Source organism: Paroedura picta, chromosome 7 (genome assembly GCF_049243985.1).
Source record: "Paroedura picta isolate Pp20150507F chromosome 7, Ppicta_v3.0, whole genome shotgun sequence".
NCBI classification, from domain to species: Eukaryota; Metazoa; Chordata; class Lepidosauria; order Squamata; family Gekkonidae; genus Paroedura; species Paroedura picta.
Genome location: NC_135375.1, coordinates 73,923,706 through 73,948,066, shown reverse-complemented (window position 1 = coordinate 73,948,066; position 24,361 = coordinate 73,923,706). Strand labels below are relative to the sequence as shown.

The window sequence follows — 24,361 nt, the reverse complement described above, 5'->3', positions numbered from 1 at the left end:
CGCTAAGAGACGGGGAGGCGCTGGTGCGGCTGCGCGACGGTCACGCTGGGGTCCTCTGCAGGGCTGGAGTCCTACCGATGAGCCGCGCGTTAACCGGATTATTCACTTAAATGGTGGCTTGTTAAAATGCAGTCCTTCTTAGGGAATGGCACTAGCGTTGAGACGTATAAAAGGGACTCGGTATTTGGCGCTGCAGGAAACATCGCGGAAGGTTAGCGTCAGGTGGGGTCGCCCTGTTGGTTGGAAGCAGCAGAACAAAGTTCGAGTTCAGTGGCACCTTCCAGAGAGACCAACAGAGCTTTATTCAAGATATATATATAAGCTTTCACGCGCAATCACACTTCTTCAGCTATGAAGAAACAGAATGTCCTCAACCATTGCACATAGCTAGAGAGAGCTGCGGGGTGTGTGGATTACCAGGATGGTTTGGCAAAAGTTCAGAAGCACTCAGCTCCCACATCTGTGGTCTGTGGGACAACATCATCATCTGTATGCCTAAATGTTTTACTAAATGTGCTGTGGTAATCTTAGCTGTATTTATAGCCTGGTTACTTATACATCTGTATTCTTATTAACCTCACCGGAAAGCTGTTTCCAATGTAGCCGGAGCCTAGGCTGCACATCCTCGCAGTTCCTGTTTGCACCCGGAGTTAAACTTGTCGCCCTTGGGGCCACCCCTCAACTCAAAACTTCTGTTCCTTAACTCTTGGATTTGGTTACTGATTGGCGGCCATTTACAAGATTCTGATAACTGCCTCAGCCCTACGACAATTGCCCAGTAAATATGCCTCTGAACTGCAGCGAAGCCTTCCTGGAGACCGGCCCCCCTCCCCGCAGGCATCTGGTTGAGGAACGTCTGCGTCGTTATATCAGGAGGGGTGCTTGCACACGGAAGCTTGCAGCTCGAATGACACTTCGTTGGTCTTCTGGGTGCCACGGAGTAAAACTTTGTTTTGACTCCGCATCTAGTGAGCCACGTGCTTCTGTTCCCAGCAAGCGCCCCCACACACCACGATGTGCCACGAATTGCGCTCACTGAATTGCCGCATCAGATCTCCCCTAATGCCCAAACTCACTTGCACGCGGACCCTGGTGTGCTCCCCCGCCCCCATGTAAAACGGACGCTCCCAGCGGAGCCGTGCGTGCCATTCCGGACTTGCTTCGGGTTCGGCGCGAATCACTCGGGCCTTTGAAATCGCCCCTCCCTTCCCCTCGGCCCTCCCCCGCGCTAGGCGCGTTAGAACGTTGGCGTTCCCACGGCAACAGGACGCTTTCCCCAGGACAGGTGCGCGAGCGCGGGCGGGCGAAGCGGCCGAGGGCAGGGATGCCGCTGAAGGTAGTGGTGGAGCTGCAGATCCATGCGGTGAGCGGGACGGCCAGGGAAGGGAGGGTGTAAGACCCCCGGCGGGAATCGCAGACGGGAAGCCGGAAGGTCGTCTGTTTGACACGCTTACCCCACGTGTCTTCCCAGTGCCCAGTTTGTAATGCCTCCACCACATAATTGGCCTTATGGCAGGGGGAGAATTTGGATATGCGTGTAGGTGATTTCCAAAAAGATACATGACAGAGCTCAAACGTGCCCCAAAACAGCATCGAGATTTGGAATCCCTGCCTATCTCCAAATCAGATATGCAGGTGATCTTGGCGCTCTGCAAACATCCAGAGGCTCTCTTTGCTGTATGATTGCCCCTTTTAACCCGGAAGTTTGCTTATTCCAACCTGTTCTTGAAAAGCAATTGCAACCGGCAAAGGCAACCTTTTGTTACACATCTGGACCTCTAAAGATACCTATCATCTCACAAGACTTGTGAACAAAGGTATGTGGATGGTTGCCCAAAAAATCACTGATAAAAGAAAAAAATATGTATAGCATCATATAGCCTGAGGTATGGAAATCTGATGGCATGCGTCTCAAGCATTGAACTGGATCTGACCATCATGTAGAACAGTGGTCCCCAACCTTTTTTTGGCTGGGGACCGGCAGGGCGACGGCCACGCCCGTGCATTGCGCCCACGCAGCCCGGCAACGGGCCGTGGACCGCAGGTTGGGGACCACTGATGTAGAAGAAGAAGAAGAAGAAGAGTTGGTTCTTATATGCCGCTTTTCTCTACCCGAAGGAATCTCAAAGCGGCTTACAGTCGCTTTCCCATTCCTCTCCCCAAAACAGACACCCTGTGAGGTGGGTGAGGCTGAGAGAGCCCTGATGTTACTGCTCAGTCAGAACAGCTTTATCAGTGCCGTGGCGAGCCCAAGGTCACCCAGCTGGCTGCATGTGGGGGAGTGCAGAATCGAACCCAGCATGCCAGATGACAGCACAATACACAGTAGTAGTCAGAAGGGATCCCTAAATATATTATCTGTCTTGTAGCCTGCTTCATAACATATAGTGTCTGAGTATGTGTCTATGTGATTCCTAGCTCTGTGATAGGTGTAGTTCTCCAATTGTCCATTCAGCTTTTTTTGAGATCATATAAGTATCTTAAATAAATAAATAAATAAATAAATAAATGTTTTGCGGTTGATGGCAAGCTATGTGACATATCCCCCTCCTTCTAACTGCTGTAATCTTTCTCTTGTCTTCCTAGGTCTCTTGTCCTGGTGTATATTTGACAGAGAAGAATGATGTCTATCTTACAGTTTGCCTTCTGGGTCAGAGCAAGGAGTCTGATTGCTTTCCTCCAATTTTTCCCCTCTTGTTTCATGAGAAAATGTGGTTTGAGAAGGTAACCTGTTAAAGATTTTAATCTTGACATTTTTCTTTTAACACAGGCACTGTTCAGCAGGGTCAGACCAAAGTCCCAGAGTTCTGTCTGCACCAGTGGCCTGCCAGATGCCCCCTGAGCAATTGACAAGCAAGACATGCATATCTGCATAGAATGAATGTCAAAAAGGAGTGGGTTTTGAATATTCTGTTTACAGTTTCCACAGGAAAATTGCCTGTGAATTGTTTCTTGCATTGCAGGCATGTCAGTATGAGCTCTGTTGAAAGCTATGGCTAAATATTTCAACTCCAGAGTTATCTTTATCAACCAATCAGATGATACTCTAAGCTTCTAAAGGATATTAATTTTACAATTCTGAGTTATGCCCTTCTTAACCCCCTGATTTCAATGGACTTAAAAGAGTTTCACTCTGCTTAGGTGTATACCACAGATCATTTGCTCTGGATTTATTCAATTGTGGCTTGATTTTGCTGAAATTCTGAACCTGACAATGCTGAGTGGTCATTTCTTGCAAGTGTTATTTTTTAGGATTGCAAGTGTTATTTTTTAGGATGACAACTTTTATTTGGTTTAGTCAGATCAACCTTCAGTCAATAAATTGAAGAAAGCAAATTTTAAGTGACAAGTGAATATACTAAAAATAACACGGAGGCCTATACTTCAACTGTGCTAATCTGATAAAGAAAATATTAAAGAAGGCATTTCCTTCTAATACATCTTATTTTATTTATTGAATAATAAGTTATATTCCTTTACTATCTCAAAAAACACTTAGATTAAAAGAGTCATATCACTTTATTAATTAAAGGAAAACAATTTCTTATTGAAGAAAGATTTCTGCTTAAGATAATGTTTTTAATATTACATTATTTTGCCTTGCTTATGTAGGTCTTTGAAAAAGCTTCAGATCCTGTTGATGTAGTAGAACAGCTAGAAAGTAAGTCTCTAAACAGTATTCTTGGGTCTCTTGTTATCCCTGATATGCATTGGTCTATCCTGTGCATTTCTCCTCATCAGTTTTCTGTGCACTTAAGAGAAAACTTTCTGTGTTGTATGTGAGTTATGGGTTATTTCAGAGGCCATCTTCTGTCCCACTGCAATAACAAGTTGGGAATACGTGATCAGTAAGAAAAGGGCAAGGTATCCAGTTTCACCAGAATAGCTTAGGTAGTTTTATTCATTTTTCCCAACCAAATGGTCTTACATTTATGGTTGTCCCTGGATCTCAGTAAGCGAAAATATAGGACATGCAGGAGGGGAGAAGTGAAAGAAACAAGATTCTCTGTTTTGTTGTTCTCAGGCAAATTTAAATTGTGTGTGTATTATTAGTTCTGGAAACCTGGCCATTTGTTTGCTGAAAATATATTTTAAATGCAAAATACCTCTTCAGCTGTTATGAATAACATTGTTCATTCATCTTCTTTCAGAAAATGTGACAAAATTTCGGTTATCTGAACTGATACCTACAGGTAAGTGAGGAAAGCAATATTATTTAAAACTGCCACAAACTTGATCATGAAGGAGGGACTATCTTATGATGATATTGGAAATTTATTCCCCCTGCCCTCACCTCCAATATTCCCATTTTACATCAATATTAGTTACCACATATGAAGAAGAGGAGGTCTTAGTAAAAATTAGGTAGTTATTTTTTGAACAAAATAGGATCATAGGTCTCCATGCTTAAGAGTTTATGTTGCAAATATAGTTGGCTATGTGTACATTTTGTGTGTATGTATGTGGCTTTCTGATAACTGAACACAGGGTGGCAGAATAAGCCTTCTTTAGGTCATTGGATAAGTGTTGTGCAGCATACCTCATTGCAAGTCGGCACACTGGAAAGTTCCTTTGGTTAGAGCTGAGAAGAAAAGTGGAAAAGTGCTGGTAAAGCCAAGCCTAGTCATGAGGAAAAGAATAGGGCATATTGACCATTTTCAGGCATTTAAAAGGAAGTCTGCAAGAAGAGAGACTTACTCTGGAGGTTTTCAAACTAAATTTTGGAAAACATAAATGTATCTTGTGAACTTCAATAAAAAGTTCAGAAGTGGCAGAAAAACCTCTCTACCCCTTTCCTACATTACTGATCTTCCTCTGCAATGGGCATACACAGGAGGGTGTTAGTGTGTAGGTGATGTGAACAAACCTATTCATGAACTAGAGTTTGTGACACATTTTGGCTAGTCTGTGGTTCACTAAGTGAATTTTGTGGCAGGTCAACCAGGCCAGACTTTCTGTGAACTTTCAAGCTGTTAATGGTGGTTTGCGAATTGATACATTTCCAAAAAGACTAACTCTGCTCATTCTAAATGTTTAGCAAACTTCAAAGCAATAACACTTGAAAGGCATGTAGAGTTGAATCTGGAGGCACCTTTTGGGGGGGGGAGGCAGAAAGTCAGTCTCCATAAATCCAATCCTCACCAAACTTGGAATGCAGGTTGAGGAAAGTCAGTTGGAGATCCTGTGTGAGTTTGGTGTCTCTGGCCTGTCGGGGGGGCACATGTTGTAGTGTGTCTTGAACCTCATGAATGGAACCAGTTTGTTTAGCCTCTAAAAGTTTGTGATGGTTCATGGTTTGCGATCCAGGCTAGCCATAAACCACAGACTAAACCATATTCATGCTCATCCCTGTTGGTGTGCTAGTGTCCTTCTCAATTGATTCAGAGGAATTATGAGGCCTGAGTGGATGTCTGGGTGAAGTGACTATGTATGTTAAAAACATATCCCAGAATTCTGCATAAAGCACAAGATTTGCAAGGCCAGATAGATCCATTCTTATTATGCCTTCCAGCTGGGAGCTCAACAATGTTCATCAGGTGCCCCTCCCATTTTATCTTCACAACAACCCTGTGAGGTAGGTAGAACTGAAAAATACTGCCAGACAATCAATCAGTGAGTTTCATGATTGAATGGGAGTTTGAAGCTATTTGGTCATAGTCCAGTATTCTAGCTACTGTACCATACTAGTATGCTGTGCTCCTTATCAGTCAGGTCATTGTGGAAAGGGTGACTTGAAGACAGAAAGTAGAAAGGATGACTTGAAGACAGTTACAAGCAAAAATCATGCACTAAGGACAGGACAACCCCCCTCCCTCCAATGCTTACATGTAGGTAGATCTAAATGTTGAATATGTTGAATGGAATATTCCAGATATTAAGAACAGCTCAAAGATAGAAATTTGCTTAGGAAAGTTGTAGAGCCTCTATGCAAGAGCAATTAGCAGTTGGTAGTAGCTTTCGGATAACTGGAGGTAGCTCTTCTGTGATTCTTCTTAATCTTCATTGGAAATAGTTTTTAAATTCCCCAGTTATTTTTTAGTTTTATTTACTGCATTAGGCCAAACTCAAATATATTTTTATTCATTTGCATTTGCATTGCTCTGTGATAGATTCTTCTGATTTACATAGATACTAGTCCAGTTTGGTGTAGTGGTTAGGAGTGCGGACTTCTAATCTGGCGATCTGGGTTTGATTCTGCGCTCCCCCACATGCAGCCAGCTGGGTGTCCTTGGGGTCACCACAGCACTGATAAAGCTGTTCTGACTGAGCAGTAGTATCAGGGCTCTTTCAGCCTCACCTACCTCATAGGGTGTATGTTGTGGGGAGAGGAAAGGAAAGGCAATTGTTAGCCAGTTTGAGACTCGTTTATGTAGAGAAAAGCTGCATATAAGAACAATCTCTCTTCTTCTTAACGATGTCCCATAAGATTATTTAGAATTTCTGACTATTAATTGATCTAGCAGTATGATATTAATGTTTGGCTTCTGCAGGTTTCATTTGCACTAATAACAATAACAATAGTAACTTTTAACTCACCCTTCTGAAATGCTCAGGGTGGGTGACAACAGTTAAATCTACATTTTTAAATTTTTAAATAATTCTAATATGCAAATGACCCCCTCTAAAATTTCCAGACAACGGAGTCCTCTAGCAGGTAGCTTTACTTCTGGCTTCACCTCCTCCTCCTCCCAGTGAAGCCAGCTCTTTCGGTAGTGATTGTGGGCAGAACTGACTAAGGTCCTGCAGGGCTCTGATCTCTCCCTGGAGCTCATTCCATCAGTCTGGGGCCTAGGCAAACTTCAGCCCAGGGATCCTGAGCAGATGTTGATCCATAGATCATAAAGCTCTTGGGGGATTCTAAGGGAAGAGAAATGTTTGGATGGTTCTTTCACTATTTAGGGATTCAGTCTTTATTATTTTTTTTTTGTGAAGATCAATATACAAAATGATTCCAGTTTATCAAAGTCAAATAATTTTTATTAAGGTCTTCATTTGCCACATTGTTGCCCACTCACCCTGTTGTGGAGGCCCTCTTGGAGCTCTTCACAGTCAGCCTTGGTTTTCACAATCTTGAATCATTTTGTGTCATCTGCACATTGGGCCACTACACTACTCAGCCCTAGTTCTAGATCACAATTTGTAAATTAAATAGTACTAGTACCAATACTGATCCTTGTGAAAGAAGAAGAAGAAGAAGAAGAAGAAGAGTTGGTTCTTATATGCCGCTTTTCCCTACCCGAAGGAGGCTCAAAGCGGCTTACAGTCGCCTTCCCTTTCCTCTCCCCACAACAGACACCCTGTGAGGTGGGTAAGGCTGAGAGAGCCCTGATATCACTGCTCAGTCAGAACAGTTTTATCAGTGCCGTGGCGAGCCCAAGGTCACCCAGCTGGCTGCATGTGGGGGAGTGCAGAATCGAACCCGGCATGCCAGATTAGAAGTCCGCACTCCTAACCACTACACCAAACTGGCTCTACCCACTGATTCTTTTCCTCCATTGTAAGAACTGTATGTTTATTCCTCCCCTTTGCTTCCTGTCATTTAAACAGTTTTTAATCCATAAGAGAACATGCATTCCTGTCCCATGACTGCTTAGTCAGGAGGTATGTTGTCAAAAGCCTTTTGAGAATCCAAGTATATAATGTATGTGACTGGCCCAAGGTCACCCAGCCAGCATCTATGGCAAAGTAGGGATTCAACCCTGACACTCTAACCAGGGATGTTCATTTGGTTTTACCCGAGTCGAAAATCTAGAAGAAGAAGAAGAAGAAGAGTTGGTTCTTATATGCCGCTTTTCCCTACCCGAAGGAGGCTCAAAGCGGCTTACAGTCGCCTTCCCATTCCTCCCCCCACAACAGACACCCTGTGGGGTGGGTGAGGCTGAGAGAGCCCTGATATCACTGCTCGGTCAGAACAGTTTTATCAGTGCCGTGGCGAGCCCAAGGTCACCCAGCTGGTTGCATGTGGGGGAGCGCAGAATCGAACCTGGCATGCCAGATTACAAGTCCGCACTCCTAACCACTACACCAAACTGGCTCTCTGCATCCCAAATGTATCTGGGTTTTCTCGGGAAAACTGAAAATAAATTCCTGAAAAAATCCTGGATATATTCAGAATTACTGGGTAGCTGTAGAAACAGTGGAAAGGTGGGAACAGGTTGACCCATGAGGATCCCCTGTGCTGTGGAGCAATGTACTGTGCCACACACAGCAGCTCCTGGGGCTGGCTTTTCCTGCAGTCCAGTTTAAACTAGATTTCAGGAGAACTGAGCCCAGCCATGATCAGCTGTGCCAGCAGGAGCAGTGTGTTCTACATGGCACAGAAGTCCAGGCTTGATTCTACTGTAGCCCACTTTGAACCGGATTGCAGGAGAAGTGAGCTCAGCCAGGATCGGCTACGTCCACCAGGAGCAATGTGCTCTGTGAGGCACAACTGCTCCTAGGGCTAGTTCTCCCACAGTCCCATTAACAGTGAGCATCTGATGGTCTGTAAGCCCTTGAAACGTAAGGTGCCACAAGGCTTTTGGGATAATGATGGGCTAAGACTGTTCAAATTCCTTGAAGTGTATCTGTGTGACAACGAATGCCCAAGATGGATAATGTTAGTTACTACAAGTTTCAACTTGGCAGAATATTTCTTGGAGGGCAAAAGGACTAATCCTTTTATGTGAAAATATAAAGAGGTTGCATCTTTTGTCTTTTAGAGGAAGAAGAACTAGCATTTTATGAAGTGAATACTCGAGATTTTCTGTTTCCAGAGCCCAAGCTGACTCCTGTGTATCCTGGTGTAGACAGGGAGTTATTGATGAAAACACATCCAACTTTCCCAGTAAGTTGTTGCAGAATGTTTTTTTTTTCTCTTCTTGGAGCTTTCAATAATAAGTTTCAAAATATTACAAGATGAGAAAAAAGAGGAAGTTTTGCAGTTCCAGATATAGGAGTATATTACCAAGCAGCAGGTCTGGTCTGCATTGTGGACAGGATTAAAACCCAAGACAAAGAATAGTAAAATTAAAATCAGCAGATCTTGATGAAGGCCTACACAATTATTTATGAATTAAGAAATCAACTAAAAGATCATAGCACAAGAAAGCAGCCACATAATCAGAGATGGACTTTTGAGAATAGGGTTTACATGCCAGAATTTACTGAGCCCCTCAAACGCTTTGCTTATGTCCCTATAGCAGCTCATTGCGATAAGAATAAAATAAATGATTTTTTAAAAGTTTGTGGCATGATGATAAACACTCAGGAAAAACAAGTCTTGGCAAGGTATCAAAGAATAAGGTGTAAACATTCCGCGGCTGATATATTATCAATTAGTCTCAAGATCAAAGGAGATCAAGAGTACTGAATGTGACGGAATTTGAACAACTGCTTATAAAACAAAAAGAGCATTTACTGCAGTGGAATATATGAGAGTTTACTCCAGCTACAAACAGAAAATGAACAAGTGAAAAATGTATGATTAAGTAGATGCAAAGCCTTAAAGAGCAGGTACCAATGCAACAATGAGAATGCATATGGAAAAAAGGCATCAAATTTACATTCAACCAGACACTAAGAGAAAATTCGTACAAAATGTTTTTTAGATGGTATGCGATTTCAAAAGACATTGAGAAAGGACATAAAAACTACAAAGGAAAATGCTGGAAATGTCAAGATGTAGATAGAACCTTAATTCATATGTGGTGGACTTGTAAAAAACCTCAAAGATATTGGAAATAAATGCACAAAAATGCAGACTATATTAAAGTTTAAATTCCAATGGAAGCTAACAGCATGCTATTAGGTGTTCTGCGTAATAAATAAGAAAACGGAAGGAGATAGCTATGAGATTTAACTACTGTGTTTCAGCTGCTGTCCCTTGTTCTAGCATAGCCCACCTGGTGGAGAATGGTTGCTGGGCCTTCCTGTATGCCTCTGAGGCATGGGCCAATGCTGTGAAAACTTGGGGTGGGCCTGGAAGGCTTTGTGAACTGCCAGGAGCCTTCAGGAGTTTCCAGAGCTTTGCAAGGTTTTTTGAAGCTCGTGAAAGCTTCTGGAGCCTCCTGTGCTTCTTTTAGCACCAGCCCAAGCCTGGCTGCTGTCATGGCTTGGGGTTTCTGCTGTAAAATGGATCTGGCAAGGTACGTCCTGTGCATGCTTTCTTCCCTTTGCAGTTTTAAAAACCTGAAAGGCCCATGGGATAGCTGCAGTGGAGTCTTGTCCCTTTGAAAGGTTGCTAGCTTGCTTTCTCTCCCTTTCTGCTTCCCAAAACATTCTGGAAATTTCGGGAGATAACTTTTCATTACTTCCAGAATTGTAGGAGTGGTTTTAATGTGGCATCGGATAGTGTAGATATGTGCAATTCAACATTCTTTTATTATTGTGGAATATTTTTAAGTAATTCACATGCTTGAACCACTATAGTAGCATTTTAGTGAGTGTGTGAGATAGGTCAAAGACAGATTATCTTTAGTACATTATCAGTACTATCCTATGCATTTTACTTGACAAATCAATGAGCTTAGACTGGAGTAACTTTGTATGACATTGCACTGTTATGCATTCTTGTGTTTGCTAAAAATAAGAATAGTTTATTAGTGTCTTAGATTAGCATGATTGAAATATTTATTCATTAGGTATACATTTCCTACGATGATGTTGGAATTATATGATTCCTTGGATGATTACTTTGGTGCAGCCGTTACATGTATAGCTTTCAATTGGAGGTATCTACAAGTGTCCTCCTAAGCAGAGTTATACCCTTCTAAGTCTATTAACTGCAGTGGACAGAGGGGTATACATCTGTTTAGGATTGCAATGTTTAGATTTTAATCTCTGTTATAACAGGCAATTTCATTTCCCCTGAGGTTCTATAGAAATGGTCACTTAGTGGTGTTCGTTCAAACCAAAACTTGATGAAAGGAAGAAATACACATCCCTTTAAGCCACAGAAGTCCCGTTGTCTGCTCTGCTGTTGCTGTTTGGCCATTTTGTTTGATTAATTTCTACTTCTTTTCAAATTGTTAAGGGCATTGCACCAAAACTAGAGTTTTCCACAAGGACAACCATTACTGAACTTCCACTTCAACCCAGAAGGTGGTACTGTGTAAGTATTTGTTTTGTGACTGACACAGATATGGAGGGAAATTGTGTTTGATCAAATCCAAATCTCACTCACCTCATGAAGCCAGTGCATTCGGTATGAGACATCATTCATACTAATATTGTACCCAGTTAGATTCCTTATTTATTTATTTAAATATTACAAATGTTACTCTGCTTATTGTTGTTGTTGTTAGTTGCAAAGTCATGTCCGATCCATTGCGACCCCATGGACAATGATCCTCCAGGCCTTCCTGTCCTCTACCATTCCCCGGAGTCCATTTAAGTTTGCACCTACTGCTTCAGTGACTCCATCCAGCCACCTCATTCTCTGTCGTCTCCTTCTTCTTTTGCCCTCGATCACTCCCAGCATTAGGCTCTTCTCCAGGGAGTCCTTCCTTCTCATGAGGTGGCCAGAGTATTTGAACTCTGCTTATTAACTACCCCAAATAGAATTCCACATCTGAAAAGTTGTCATAGAAAAAGAGCTGATGGGGAAAGAAATGTTTGGCTTCCAGAGTTTGGCTTCCTGTTTTGATGAGTGTTCTGTATTACATGGAATTGGTTTAGCAGTTTTATTATACAGTTATTCTGCCATTTTCTCAGATTTATCTGAAATGATATTTGAAATTGATCCATCATTTAGGCCCCAAGATCCAGTAGTCATTTTTTTCACACATCTGTACTAATATAGTCAGAGTTCCAGTCCAGCTGTGTTACATTATAGTAACTGACTGCTGAGATATGCATGCCTTTTCACTTCAAAGGGTGGATTTCCCTTTGTCCTTGTTTGTAAAGGCCAACTTAATGTGACATATCTCTACAAGTCAACTCTGGGTTCGTCTGACAGAATTCACATACTCTTTACAATCAGGTGGCAGTTGCTAAACAAAGGTTACCTATAGAAAAAATGTTTTCAATAGTATATAATGGTTTCAGCATTTTGGTCCTCTGGACACCTCTGTAGGTATTTCTTTAAAGGAAACAGTCTCTCTCTTATTATTATGCTCTGCTCGTTGACTTATGAACAAGCTTTAACCAGTGCTAGTCATGACTCTGTTCATTTGATTAATGGAGAGAACAGTGGGATATACGGTTTGTACAGTAGGATTCATTCTATTGAGATGGGGATACCATTCACTGAAGATGTTATAACATGAGATATTTATAATGGGAATTTATTATATTTTCGAACTGTATTTTATCACATGATTAAAGTTTGAGTCCAGTGGCACCTTTAAGACCAATAAAGTTTTAGGATTAAAAACCACTTTGGGTAATTTAATGGTAAGGCAAGCAGAAAATCTTTGAAATGAAACAAAAATTTCCCATTCTTTCAAGTGTGAGTTGTGGAGCTAGAGTACAACTTATTTTAGGTGCTCTGGCACCTGTGTAGCTAAGTCCCCAAACAGCAAGTGTCAATATTACTATATTTTTCAGGACAGAAGCAAAAACAAGTTACGAAGGGTTACCTCTGCATCACCTCAGCGAAGGACCATCTCACCAGTACGAAGTAGAACAACAAGGAGGAATAGCATCTCTAAGAGATTTACAAGATCCTTAGGATCCCGTTCGCCATCTCCAAGCCCAGCAAAACATGTCCATGATTTTGGCAAAGACAGTCAGCAGCAACTCTCTCCTTTGAGCTTGAGGTCTGTGAAGTTCAAAGCAGAATCAGATCCCAGGCCACCTTTTGTAGTTAGACATGTAAGTCTTGAGAGTGGCAGTAACTTCTAGGAATTGTTCAGAGAAATAAACTGTATAGTCAGCATTTTCTTCATCTAGTAAAAGGTGATCAGAATGTCTTGGTGGAACAGTATGATGTAGGGAGTCCAGGGAACCATTGTAGCGGGAGACCTCTTGCCCCTGACATCTGGTCTTCCACTGCTGTTTGTTGCAAATGAAAGCAGAATGGGAGTGGGGGGAGCACCATTGCTAGGCTGCAGTGTCACTTCCGCATAACCACAAGTGACCTCACGTACTGCCATGATGCTCTAGCAACCACCCAGATAATTATGACTAGAGTGTCATTAACTACATGTTATTAAAAGTGACATTGCAGCACTGTGTGTTGCTGTCAAATAACTAGCCTAATCCCCACCCAGTTTGGGAGCCAGTTTGAGAGCCAGTTTGGTGTAGTGGTTAAGAATGCGGACTTCTAATCTGGCATGCCAGGTTCGATTCTGCGCTCCCCCACATGCAGCCAGCTGGGTGACCTTGGGCTTGCCACGGCACTGATAAAGCTGTTCTGACCGAGCAGTGATATCAGGGCTCTCTCAGCCTCACCCACCCCACAGGGTGTCTGTTGTGGGGAGAGGAATGGGAAGGCGACTGTAAGCCGCTTTGAGCCTCCTTCGGGTAGGGAAAAGCGGCATATAAGAACCAACTCTTCTTCTTCTTCTTCTTCTTCTTCTTCTTCTTCTTCTTCTTCTTCTTCTTCTTCTTCTTCTTCTTCTTCTTCTTCTTCTTCTTCTTCTTCTTCTTCTTCTTCACCCCCCCTGAAGTTCCTGGAGGTTGCTAGCTCTTGGCAGATCCCAGTCATGCAAACTGTATCCTTCTCAGAGGCTACAGATGTATCGGCCTTTTGGTATCATGAGGAATATACTGTAGTTCCGTGGATTCCTCTTCAGCTTGCTGGGGAAGAACCAATTTCTTCTTTTAAGGCCACAGCCTGTTAAAGCTTTACAGGCTCTGGCACTCTGCAGGATCTGTACAATATTTTTGTAAGATTGTTTCATAACTAACAGTATACAGTGATTTGGCATGCAGTTTCAATGGTTATAAAAGGCCTTAGAATTTCACTATCTGTACATGTAAATATACATTTAATGACAGACATTGTGCCGCATTGTTCCTATTTTTCAACACTTTAAGTATATGTGCATTTTTTTGTTAGCCATGTGCATTGTGTGAAATTTCTTAAAGGAGTTGTCCCAGATCTCTGCAGATTTCGGCAGGATATATGAAGCAAATTGAAACACATATACACTTAAAATGTTAATGTTTTACCAAGTTTGTAATCATAACAAAAGAAATTGCCAAGTTACCAGGACAGCCTAAACTGGAAATGTATATTCACACTTCTTTGTTGATACCTGAGATAGTCTAACCCTACCATATTTACCTTGAAGTGTGACTTCCTTTCATCTTCTTTTTTCAATGTGCTATCTTTTTATGTGCTATCTCTCTTTTCCTAACTACATAGGCCAAATTGGGGCAGGAACAAAAAGGAAAAAGACCCAAAGAATAAATATATAGTAAATAAAAAGGCAAAGAAAATACAAAATTATGATGCAATGTTCATATCATGACCAATTCAATTATGTGCACAAAGTACATAAAAGCATAATTATTACAATCATCCTACTCACAGTGAAAAAATCATAAGCCTTAAAGACAGAAAGATTACTAAATTTAAAACTTTCTAATGAGAAAAGGGTTTAAAACCAATAAATGAATAAATAACAATCATAATTTTAAAAGAATTATCTATTCAAGGAAAATATTATGATCTTAAAAACTGGCTTCAATTCTATCAATCACATTTGGATATAATACATTATCTGAAAGACATAAAGCTACAAAACCAAAAAATATGTAGAACTGCATACCCCATCTCACCTTGTCAAAATAGTAATACCAATACACGCATGTGACTACACTCCCAAACGGATAGTAAATAGCTGAAATGTATCAAACATTCCACAAGACAAATGCATACACCATGTCCCAAATTCCATTGCTCACACCTGGAAATAACAGTTAAATAAATCCTCCATCCATGAGTGCCAAATTCTGAAAGTACAGCATACAGAAATATACAGGGTTCGAATGAGGAAATTGATTGCCTATCAGAATGTTGTTTTTGTATGTTTCTATATGTGTTATTGGCTCTTTATTGTGGAGTTTGCTTTTTACTGTCTGAGTGGAATGTGATAGTGCTGTTTATGTTTGCACTGTAAGGCCCTGATGAAGACTGAAATATGTATGACACTTTGCTTTGTCTCACTGCATGTGGATGTTTGCATTCTATTTGAATGGTTATTGTATTACATTTGTATTCCTAATTTTTAGGTAGACCCTTCTAAGTCATTTGTTGAACAAACTCCATCACAAGTTCCATATCGAAGTGCAAGACAAAACATGAGTCCAACAAGGAATTCTCACAAATCACAGTTGAAACGAGGTACATCATGATCTGTTGTAGATGATGACTAAAATGAAATAATACTAATAATATCATTGATGATACCATGGGACCCTGTTGCTTCTTATAATCTGTGGATTATTAGTTTATGTCCTCTGCTCCCTTGATCTACTTAGAATGCAAAATATGATATGAGATTAAAGCAAAGTGTGTATTATGACTTGGAAATAAATGCCAAAGGGCTAACAAAATTTTCCAGGATACAAGGTTTTATGAGCCAAACCTCAATTTTTCAGATACAAACAGAACAAGCAGCATTACGCTCCTGCAGCAAAATCGAACAGGAATCTTATGGCACCATAAAGATTAACAGTGTTTAATTCTCTACTTTTATGCAGTAGAGCCTACTTAATCAGTTATGTAGACTGGAACTTTGGATGGCAGATACATACACACATATGGAATGCAAAACTAAGTTGTGTACAGCAGGGTCAAATGTTGTGAAGTGCAAGAAGTATAGATGTGAAATTATTAATAGTTAATCAAAGAAAGTTCAGTGATCATTCACAACAGCTATATTTGGAGATAATGCCCTTTCTGTAGTTTTTCAGTTCTCCTTAATATCTGGAATCTTCAAATTTCAGGAAGTGCAATCTCTCTTTTTTAACATTAATCCTGACTGACTTTCATACTGGAATTTCACACTGAAAGTACTTTTGTTGAAAAATAGTACTTCTAAGTCAGCAACAGAGAGCCTCAAATGTTTCCTTTTCTCCTTTTCACCCCATCTCAGCTTCCAACAATCACATGACCTTGCTAACTTAAGTATTCCCAGTAGGGCAGGAACCAGAAGAGAAACAGAAAAACAAGTGCATGGAGGGGGATTCCACTGGCAGCACCCAAGAAAGAGTTGGAAGGGGCCATACAGGCCATCTAGTTCAACCCCCTGCTCAACGCAGGATCAGCTCTAAGTTCATTTCAGTTCTTCATTTCAGTTCATGAGGATAAGTAGTTACGAAAGTAAAGAAATCTCTGGATCTGTACAAATTTGGAAAGACTGTAATTCTTTCCCTGAAGGCTTCACTCTGGTGCCCAGAGTGAAATAAATATCTAAAAATCACAGTATAGGCAGAAGAAATTTGCCGATATGTTTACTTCCTTCCTTAAGGAAAGTGGTCTTCCAAATAAGGTTAGAATATGCTGGCTGTGGTGGGTTTTCCAGACTGTGTGGCCAGGAAACTTAAAATATATGTCAGTATATTTTGTCCCTGGAAAAGTGTGACAACAGATAATTACATAGTTTTAATTAACAGAGTTTTTTTCTGCTGTGTTGTTTCACAAGATGGAGAGAAACCAAAGTGATTATCTGAATCACCGTCCAATATCTTGAATACACCATGGTTCTTTGGCAAAGGCACTACAAATATAGAAGGAAATCCCACCTAAAAGCATTTCATATATTGATCATCTTTGTATTGTGCCAAACATTAATAATATAGAGGTTGTTAACTGACCAGGAAAAAAAATGCTTGAATGGGTTTATTGCTATGGGCATGGCCAGTCTTTTTTTACCTGGAACATTTTTTAGCTGCATACCTTAGGAGCCATTTGGGTCTGAAGGAGAAGGCAAGAGCCATCCCAAGGTGGAGTCTAGCAGTTTTAGTTGAGTCTGTGGCTAATGCTAAACATTTAGTCCCTTCAGAAAAATTGTGCTTTATCTATAGAGCCTCATAGGTTGCTGGTACCCGCCTCCAGAGGGCTCTTCACTTCCCTTCCAGCTCTACTCCTAGACCCTTTCCTGGCACAAGAATGATGGATTTCTGGTACAGGTAGAAATACCTTTGTAAAGAGCTGCTGCAAGTCCCATTTCAAAAAGAAGCTGCTAAATTATTTTTGTAAAATGTTGCTGTAAATGAACCGAGCAAGAAAGATGGATATCCATGGAAAGGAAATAAATATTCATTCATTTTCTTAGTTCTAGTGCCTCATGCTATACATTTTATAACTACAATAGAAATATTACTTTAATTCTTTAATATGAATTTTATTTATTTCAGCCTTATCTTTTGATAGCTGGAAAGCATCATGTCCTGCAGCTAAGGTAATGTAAGAAGCTGCATTGATAAAATCATAGCTCGTAAGTAAGTTGCTCACATATATGACATTCCATTCTTAGCAGGGCAATAGGTGATACTGGTTGCCTGTCATGATACTGACTGAAGTTAGCAAATGATCACAGAAGAAAAATGAGAACTTTGTAGGTGGATAATAGAGCTCTGGGGGCAGCTATGAGTGGGAGTGCCTTTTACTCAGTGGTTTGATTTGGCAGCTGCAGTCTCTCCTAGAAAATGGTGATTGGCTTCATGCAATGCCTGCGTTGCTGGGTCTTCCTAGGGCTATTACATGTTGGGAAAATGGCAGGCAGAGAGGAGGGGATTACCCTTTAGACTGGGCTACTGTCCATGAGGCTCTGCCATAGAAGAATGTTTAGAAATTAGTACAAAATGCAGGAGTGAAGGAGCACAGAAGCAGCTGCCAAGTAGTTTTCAAGAAGTAAAGTCCTGAATGGCTGTAGTTCAGTTTACCTTAGAAAATGTCTTCTTCCTCTTTATTTATTTTTAAAATCTACTTCTTTGATTAATATACTGCCCTATCCAGTGAATCAGCTCTTGACCTCCATCTCTGTACGTTCACAGCCCAATATCAAATTATGGAGTTCCCGGGTCTGCCCTGGGTCCTGTCAAAATCAGATATATGCTGAGTTCTGTGTTCTCTTGGTACACAGATTTTTCTCAGCAAACCAAACTGCAGCTTCCTGAGACTGTGACAGATTGTGGAAACACAATTAAGCCCCTCTTCATGCCATAGTCCTGATCTGAACCAAGTCTCAACATACCTGAGAATTAAGTTTTGAGAATTACTGAAAGCTTCAAACGTGAAACTCTCATCACACATCTGATTTTAACGCGCCCAGGATTTTGTAATGAGTACCTGGAACAGTGGTTGTTGATGACTGGAAGTTGGAATATGTTTACAAATGGGTGTTATAGGCCTGGTTTAACTGAAGAACTTGTTCTGGGAAACATGAAATGTACACCTGACATGTTCCATTCTTCCAGTGTCCTTGCTCTAACTACTGGAAAATTCTTCCTTGTTTCACAGGTTATCAGAGAGCCAGATGACTGCTGCAGCTCCGTTCATGTTTCATCATTTCTTGGACCAGAGGGGCCTCTTGATTACTCATACAACAGTTCTGCATTTGATCACAAAGCATCGTTTAGCTCCCCAACCTGTTATCGGTCCTTAAGTCCGAATGAGAGATGGGAATCCTCCCAACAGAGGTTATCACTAACAGATCATTAAGTGCTGGCTGGTGCTGGCTCACACCAGCAAGGGACCCCCTGTGAAGAGGAGCCCATTAAAATGAGTGCTAGTTGCTGGGATTACTGCTCCTCATCCTCATTATTACCAGGATTGGCAAATGGAGAAGATTGAGCAGGTTGACCTGAGGTGGAAATGGTGGTCATTGCACAGGAGTGGTGAGGAAACCACCAGCCTGATTTCTCTGGCAACAGGCAGATGTCCTCTCATGGTTGCCAGATGAACCTGTCATCAGGGCAATGGGCGACTACTCCATACTGCTATGCAATGAAGAAAGCTGATGACCCTCTGCTTCCTCACATGAACCAACAGCAGCATTCTCTTGTTATCTCACCAATGAGACCAGAGACTGCAGCTTCGCTGAATCTGGCCATGTTGAGGGTGTGTCATCTTGTTGCCATAACAATGATGGTTTCCTCCCTACTGCCATACAGTGACTGCTTCCTTATGGCCCTGTCTGTCTGTATGGAGGGAAACCTTCTAGAGCCACTAGGATAGTGCATTCCTCCCCAGGGTCATGAGGGGCATCCGGTAGAAAAACAGATGATGGGTTCTAGGGAGAAGTGATGAAGGCAAGGGACAGCAACAGTAGCTTCTCCGGCCATTGGAGCATATATGCATATGAATGCCAGGTACTCTGCAGATGACGCAGATTTGTCTCTCTTGTTATGTGAGACTTGATAGGAACTCTGTAGAGGACTGCTAATTCTGAGAGTTCCTTCCTAGCCACAATCCCTCTTGTTCCTTCTGTCTCATGCTGACTGGATGCAATGCAATGATGCTGATCAAGGGAGATTAAGAAAAATAACTACACAGATGAGCTGAGATCTAGGCAGGTCCCATAAACAATCCTGACCTTGTGATATAAATAGCCGGCAGATCAGAGAGAATTCCGTACATTTGAATCCCTTTGTCATTGCCTTGCAAAAGAGGCACTTTGAGATGCATGGTCAGCGCTTTGGCAAAAGTTGACTTCCTAAGTGGATTGGGGCCATTTGTTGTCGATAGTTGCAAAGAAGAGTAATCTGGCTGTTTGCTCCTGGTTCTGTACTGTACAGCATAGAGTTCAGAGGCTGAGAAAGCTTTTGGGTTGTCATCTTTGCTGGATTTCAAGGAGTTCTGTTGCTAAAGAACTCTATAAATAGCCTCTTTATCCACCCTACAGTTAAAACTGTGTATAGGAGTTTAACCAACATCTCCCCAAACTGGCATCCTTCTAGCATTTTGGTTGCTCATTTTGCTTCAACCAAATGGCAAGCAAGTACAGGTTTGGTTCAAACATTTAAAAATGAAGTTTTTTTCTGTGACTCTGAGGATCATGATCATACTACAGATTTCCTCTCCCTTCTGTTATTTCTTGTGGTGCACAAAGGGTTCCTCTTGACTAGAAGCTTTGGGAGAAAGGAAGAAACATGTGACACCTGCAGGAAAAGGAGCTGTTGAGCTGATGACCCCCCTTTCCCATAACAATTGCATATTCCTTCTTCCTGAATTCACTCTGTGAGATCCTTAGAAGGAGCCCTTAGTGTACCACAATAAGCTCCTAAATGGAAGAAAGAATGTATAGTGCGTAGCTCTTGGGTAGATGCATGATGCTGTTTGGATCTTGGCATGTTCCTTCATTTGCATCCCAGTGTGGCTTTTTGCGATTATAGATGGCATCTAAGTGCATCACAGGTCCTTCATTCAGAAATTTTTACCATGCTCCTCATGTCCTTTTGATATTTGAGGTTTAAACCAGTTTTTGCTTGACATTACTTAAGTTCCATGACAGGGCTGTCTGTGAAGTAATTAAAAACATATAATGATTCATCATCTAACATTTTTCAGGTTGTTCTCCAGCCCCAGTGCCACCTGGGAGGAAATTAATGAGAGAGTGAGGAATCTTTTAACCTCAGAGGAGGCCAAACAGAGACTATTTCTTGTGAGTATGATGTACTTTCAGAAGAACTATTGCTGTTGTTGCTTAAGTTTTAGCAGCTGCCTTCCCACTGGCCCCTGATGTATCTAGCCCCCCTTAGCAGGTAACCTGTATGGTAAAGAAAAAGCTTTAAATATAACATAAAGCCTAGGTCTCTTGACAACTTACTCCCCATCCCCAAAGTAATCACAGAGGCTGTGAATTTAATCATAGCTCAAGGGTATGTGTGTGTGTGTGGGGGGGGGGGGGGAGGCAGGTCCTTTAATCCTTTCCTCCTGGGCTGTTTTTCCAGTCAAGGTTATTTCCATCTGCTTTTCTCCCTCACTGTATCTTTTACCATGCAGATAGGAAATCAGATGGAGGGCAATTTTGATAAGAGAAATTAGAAAGATTTTAAAGTCCCATTTCCTTTAATAAATAACTGGTTAAAAGTAAGTACAATATTATTTTGGTATAGGTGCTAGTGTGACACTGTTACGTGACGAGTGACCCTTTTAAAGGAACTGTGGATCTGATGGTTTTTACAATATGAAAGCATTTTTTCTTCCCATCTGAATGTATAGTATGTTTTTTGTTTCATGTCTGTCTCTATGTCAGTGTTACGCTTTGTTTGAATGAGAACCTGCTTTAACTCACTAATTTCAAATATTCTGGGAGACACAGATCTATGTGAGTTAACCCAAACTGACACTACTTGCTGTTGTCCCTCTAAAATGATATTCTCGTAATGAACCTTAATAGAAATGTGCTGTGACCGACAAAGCTGCAGAGGACAGAAGAAGTGTCATACATCAGTTCTTCCTGAACATGCAGTGATAAGGCGTTTTAATTAGCCTCGAATGCCTGACGTATTTGTTAGAAGATTCAGATGGGTAGCCGTGTTAGTCTGAAACAGCAGGACAAAGTTTGAGTTATGTCTGAAGAAGTGTGCGTGGACATGAAAGCAAATATGTGAATACAGTTTTGTTGATCCTAAAGGTGCCACTGGACTCAAACGTTATTCTGATGTATTTGTTTTTAGTCAGGCATATTTTTCAATGCTGATGATGATGAACAACCAAGCTAACAGGATGAGTGTTTTGCAGGGAGCCACTGATTCTGAGATTGACGATGTCCTTGAAAGAAGGTCTGTCTCTTTGAGATCTTCCCCACTGTGTGACTCACTAGGACAAAGATACTCTTCATAGCTGTCATTGGCAAGGTATGCAGCTTTAAAAGCCTTTTTTAGTTAAGAGAAAGTGTTTAAAAGGAAGGTACGGAAGATATTAAAAAGGAAGGTAACCTGCCACCAACCAAAACAACCACCCACAAAAGCTACAAACATCTGAGCACAAGCTTGTAAGAGAAACCGCTACAAAAATGTCCCAGGCGGCTATATTTTTTGAATGTGTAGGTACTCCATGGTCAAGCTAAGATTCAAAGTCAATTGAAGGTGACTTTATGGAATACTAAGGTTGTTCAAGTTTTGTTTTATTTAGATAATTATAATTCTTTCATCCCTGGAAAGCACATGATTAAGGAAAACTAGATCAGATTGCCTTCTGGGGCTCCAGCGTGGAATCTTGGAGGTTCAAGTTAACTTCAGTGGGTGAGAGGGCAAGTTTGGATTATGTTGCTGTTCTAAGCAATTAAGTTCTACTGAGTTCAGTCCAAACAGATAGGGTCATAATATTAATCCTGTAATATAAAAGGGGAAATTAGACCTGGCAAACTTTTGCCTCACCCTGGAGCCACTGAGCTACTGCCCCTCCCCTTGGGCATGCTCCTGAATCCTTTTGAATATGCACATATGGTGGCAGAGGTACACAGGCTCCAACTGATTTAGATATGCATGTTTAAATAAAAGCAGAAAAGTAGATCTTGCAATCTGCTGCAGAAAAGATCTGTTTAGAACAGTGGTCCCCAACCTTTTTATCACCGGGGACCTCTCAATGCTTGACAATTTTACTGAGGCCCGGTGTGTGTGTGTGTGTGTGGGGGAGTTTACTCCTCTACTCTCAACCACTGCCCTAACGCTCTCTGATCGCTATGGTAATGTTTAAACATCCCTTCAAAATAAGATACAGACACGCCACAACAATGAACATAAGGAACATTTTATTTTCATGGAAATCTTAACTCATGACAATGACAAATCAATGGGAACCCTGAGCTTGTTCCTCTGCAATGAGATAGTCCCATCTGGGAGTGATGGGAGACAATGACACCCGAAGTGTGTTGTAAAGGGCAGGGGGGGGGGAGAAGGCGCCCTTCGCGGCCCACCTCCAATTAGTCGACGGACCACATGTGGTCCGCAGCCCACAGGTTGGGGGTCGCTAGTTTAGAAGGTTGACTGTTGAGTGTATACTCATGCAAAAACATCACCCTCTCGTATTAGAACTAGTAAATTGTTTAAGTGCATGATTTTGCTGTAATATTTTGTCCATTGTTTTGCTCACAGATAATATAATGCCTTCACAGAGATTATACAGTACCCTTGGGATACAGAAGACCTACTAGTGCCAAATCTTCATTCCAGAACAGATTCATTGATGAATTTATTTTATGTGTGATGTTATATTCAGACTGGTTTGAAAACCAATCTCAGTGTTTTGTGGTTGTGCTGAAAAAGAGTGTTTAAATGGCTGATTTATATATTTTCTTCAGACTGCAAACATGTAAACTTAATAAGGATTAAAGCAATAATAATGTTGATGTCATAATACATACTTGGGCTTTGGCTGCTGAAAGTATTTTCTGTGAAAAACTTCTTGGAATTTTCATGCCAATAAGGGTTTTTTTCCATCAATGACATATGGTTGTGCTTAGCTGAAGTGGTTTTGAAAAGAATGGCGTTACTAATAATTGGGGGTGATATTCTGAATTTCATCAAAATGTCACTCATGTATTTGGAAGATTCCCAGTTTCAAAAATTAAAGGCCTACTAAGGGGATATGTTCAAGATTAAATTGCAAAGTACAGAATTTTCAGAATTTTGTGGTTTCTTTTCGTATCTCTTATCAGTAAGATGTCATCAGTATACTGTGTGACACAGAAATCCTCAATAGGTAAACTGTGGGTGTCCAATATGATGCCAATCCTAGCTTGCTTCTGGGTTGGGAATGCAGGAGATATTCCCAGAAAGCTTAGGGGGTATCACCTTTGTGGCTGCATGGAGGCATAGGATAAATTTACCTTAGAATCTTTCAGCCTTCTATGAGTCAATACACTTTAATGACAACCAGTTTGTAATTCACCCCACTGACTATGGTAGCCATTTTGTGATTTTTCCCAGTACCTTTTCTGAAAATTCAAAAGTGGCCACACAGGCATAGCAAGGATTTGTGGGTTCTCTGTGAATAGAAGAAGATAGCTGGTTTCTAATACCAGATATCTTTTCCAGTATCTTTTTATAGTAAATATAGCTGCCATCATGTAGAAATATTAACCGTCCTCAAGGAGAACCCTGGAGTTTAGGAATTAGATGTAGGGGTAAAAGAACTAGAATGTTGAGACAGATTCTAATAACCAGAATTTAACCTTCATTATAAAAGATGCAAAACTAGGATATACAGTGTTAACTTTTAAAACAAAGCAAACAATTAATTGGATATAAGGACAATAAGACAATTGTAGATAATCAGAAGTCCTATCATACCTGGATCTGAGATCCCTAATCGCCAGATTATTGACGGTAATTGCATTTATTTAGTTTATATGTAACCCAATTTTTCCACCAAACCAAAACCAAAGTGGGTTACTACGTTGTCCACTCATCATTATCTTCTTAACAATTCTGTAAAGTAACTTAGGCTAAGACTATGTCATTGGTGCAAGGTCACCAA

The 24,361-nt window shown here is 41.1% G+C and overlaps 1 protein-coding gene across 4 annotated transcripts; it reads left to right on the top strand.

The window, feature by feature from the left end:
• The first annotated feature begins 5 nt into the window (after nucleotides 1-5).
• SPATA6L (spermatogenesis associated 6 like) lies at nucleotides 6-23,518 on the top strand. 4 transcript variants are annotated; one of them, XM_077344931.1, is made up of 13 exons: nucleotides 6-211; nucleotides 2,587-2,724; nucleotides 3,613-3,661; nucleotides 4,152-4,193; nucleotides 8,703-8,827; nucleotides 11,015-11,092; nucleotides 12,529-12,795; nucleotides 15,163-15,274; nucleotides 17,293-17,336; nucleotides 18,398-18,576; nucleotides 20,447-20,540; nucleotides 21,623-21,738; nucleotides 22,978-23,518. In XM_077344931.1, the coding sequence occupies exons 1-12, from the start codon at nucleotides 146-148 to the stop codon at nucleotides 21,722-21,724; spliced, it is 1,296 nt and encodes a 431-aa protein (XP_077201046.1). In that variant the 5' UTR covers nucleotides 6-145; the 3' UTR covers nucleotides 21,725-21,738; nucleotides 22,978-23,518. The 4 variants fall into 4 exon arrangements, with proteins under 4 accessions (XP_077201046.1, XP_077201048.1, XP_077201047.1 ...); XM_077344933.1 differs by having other exon boundaries at nucleotides 65-1,336; XM_077344932.1 differs by having other exon boundaries at nucleotides 65-1,363.
• The last annotated feature ends 843 nt before the right edge of the window (nucleotides 23,519-24,361 follow it).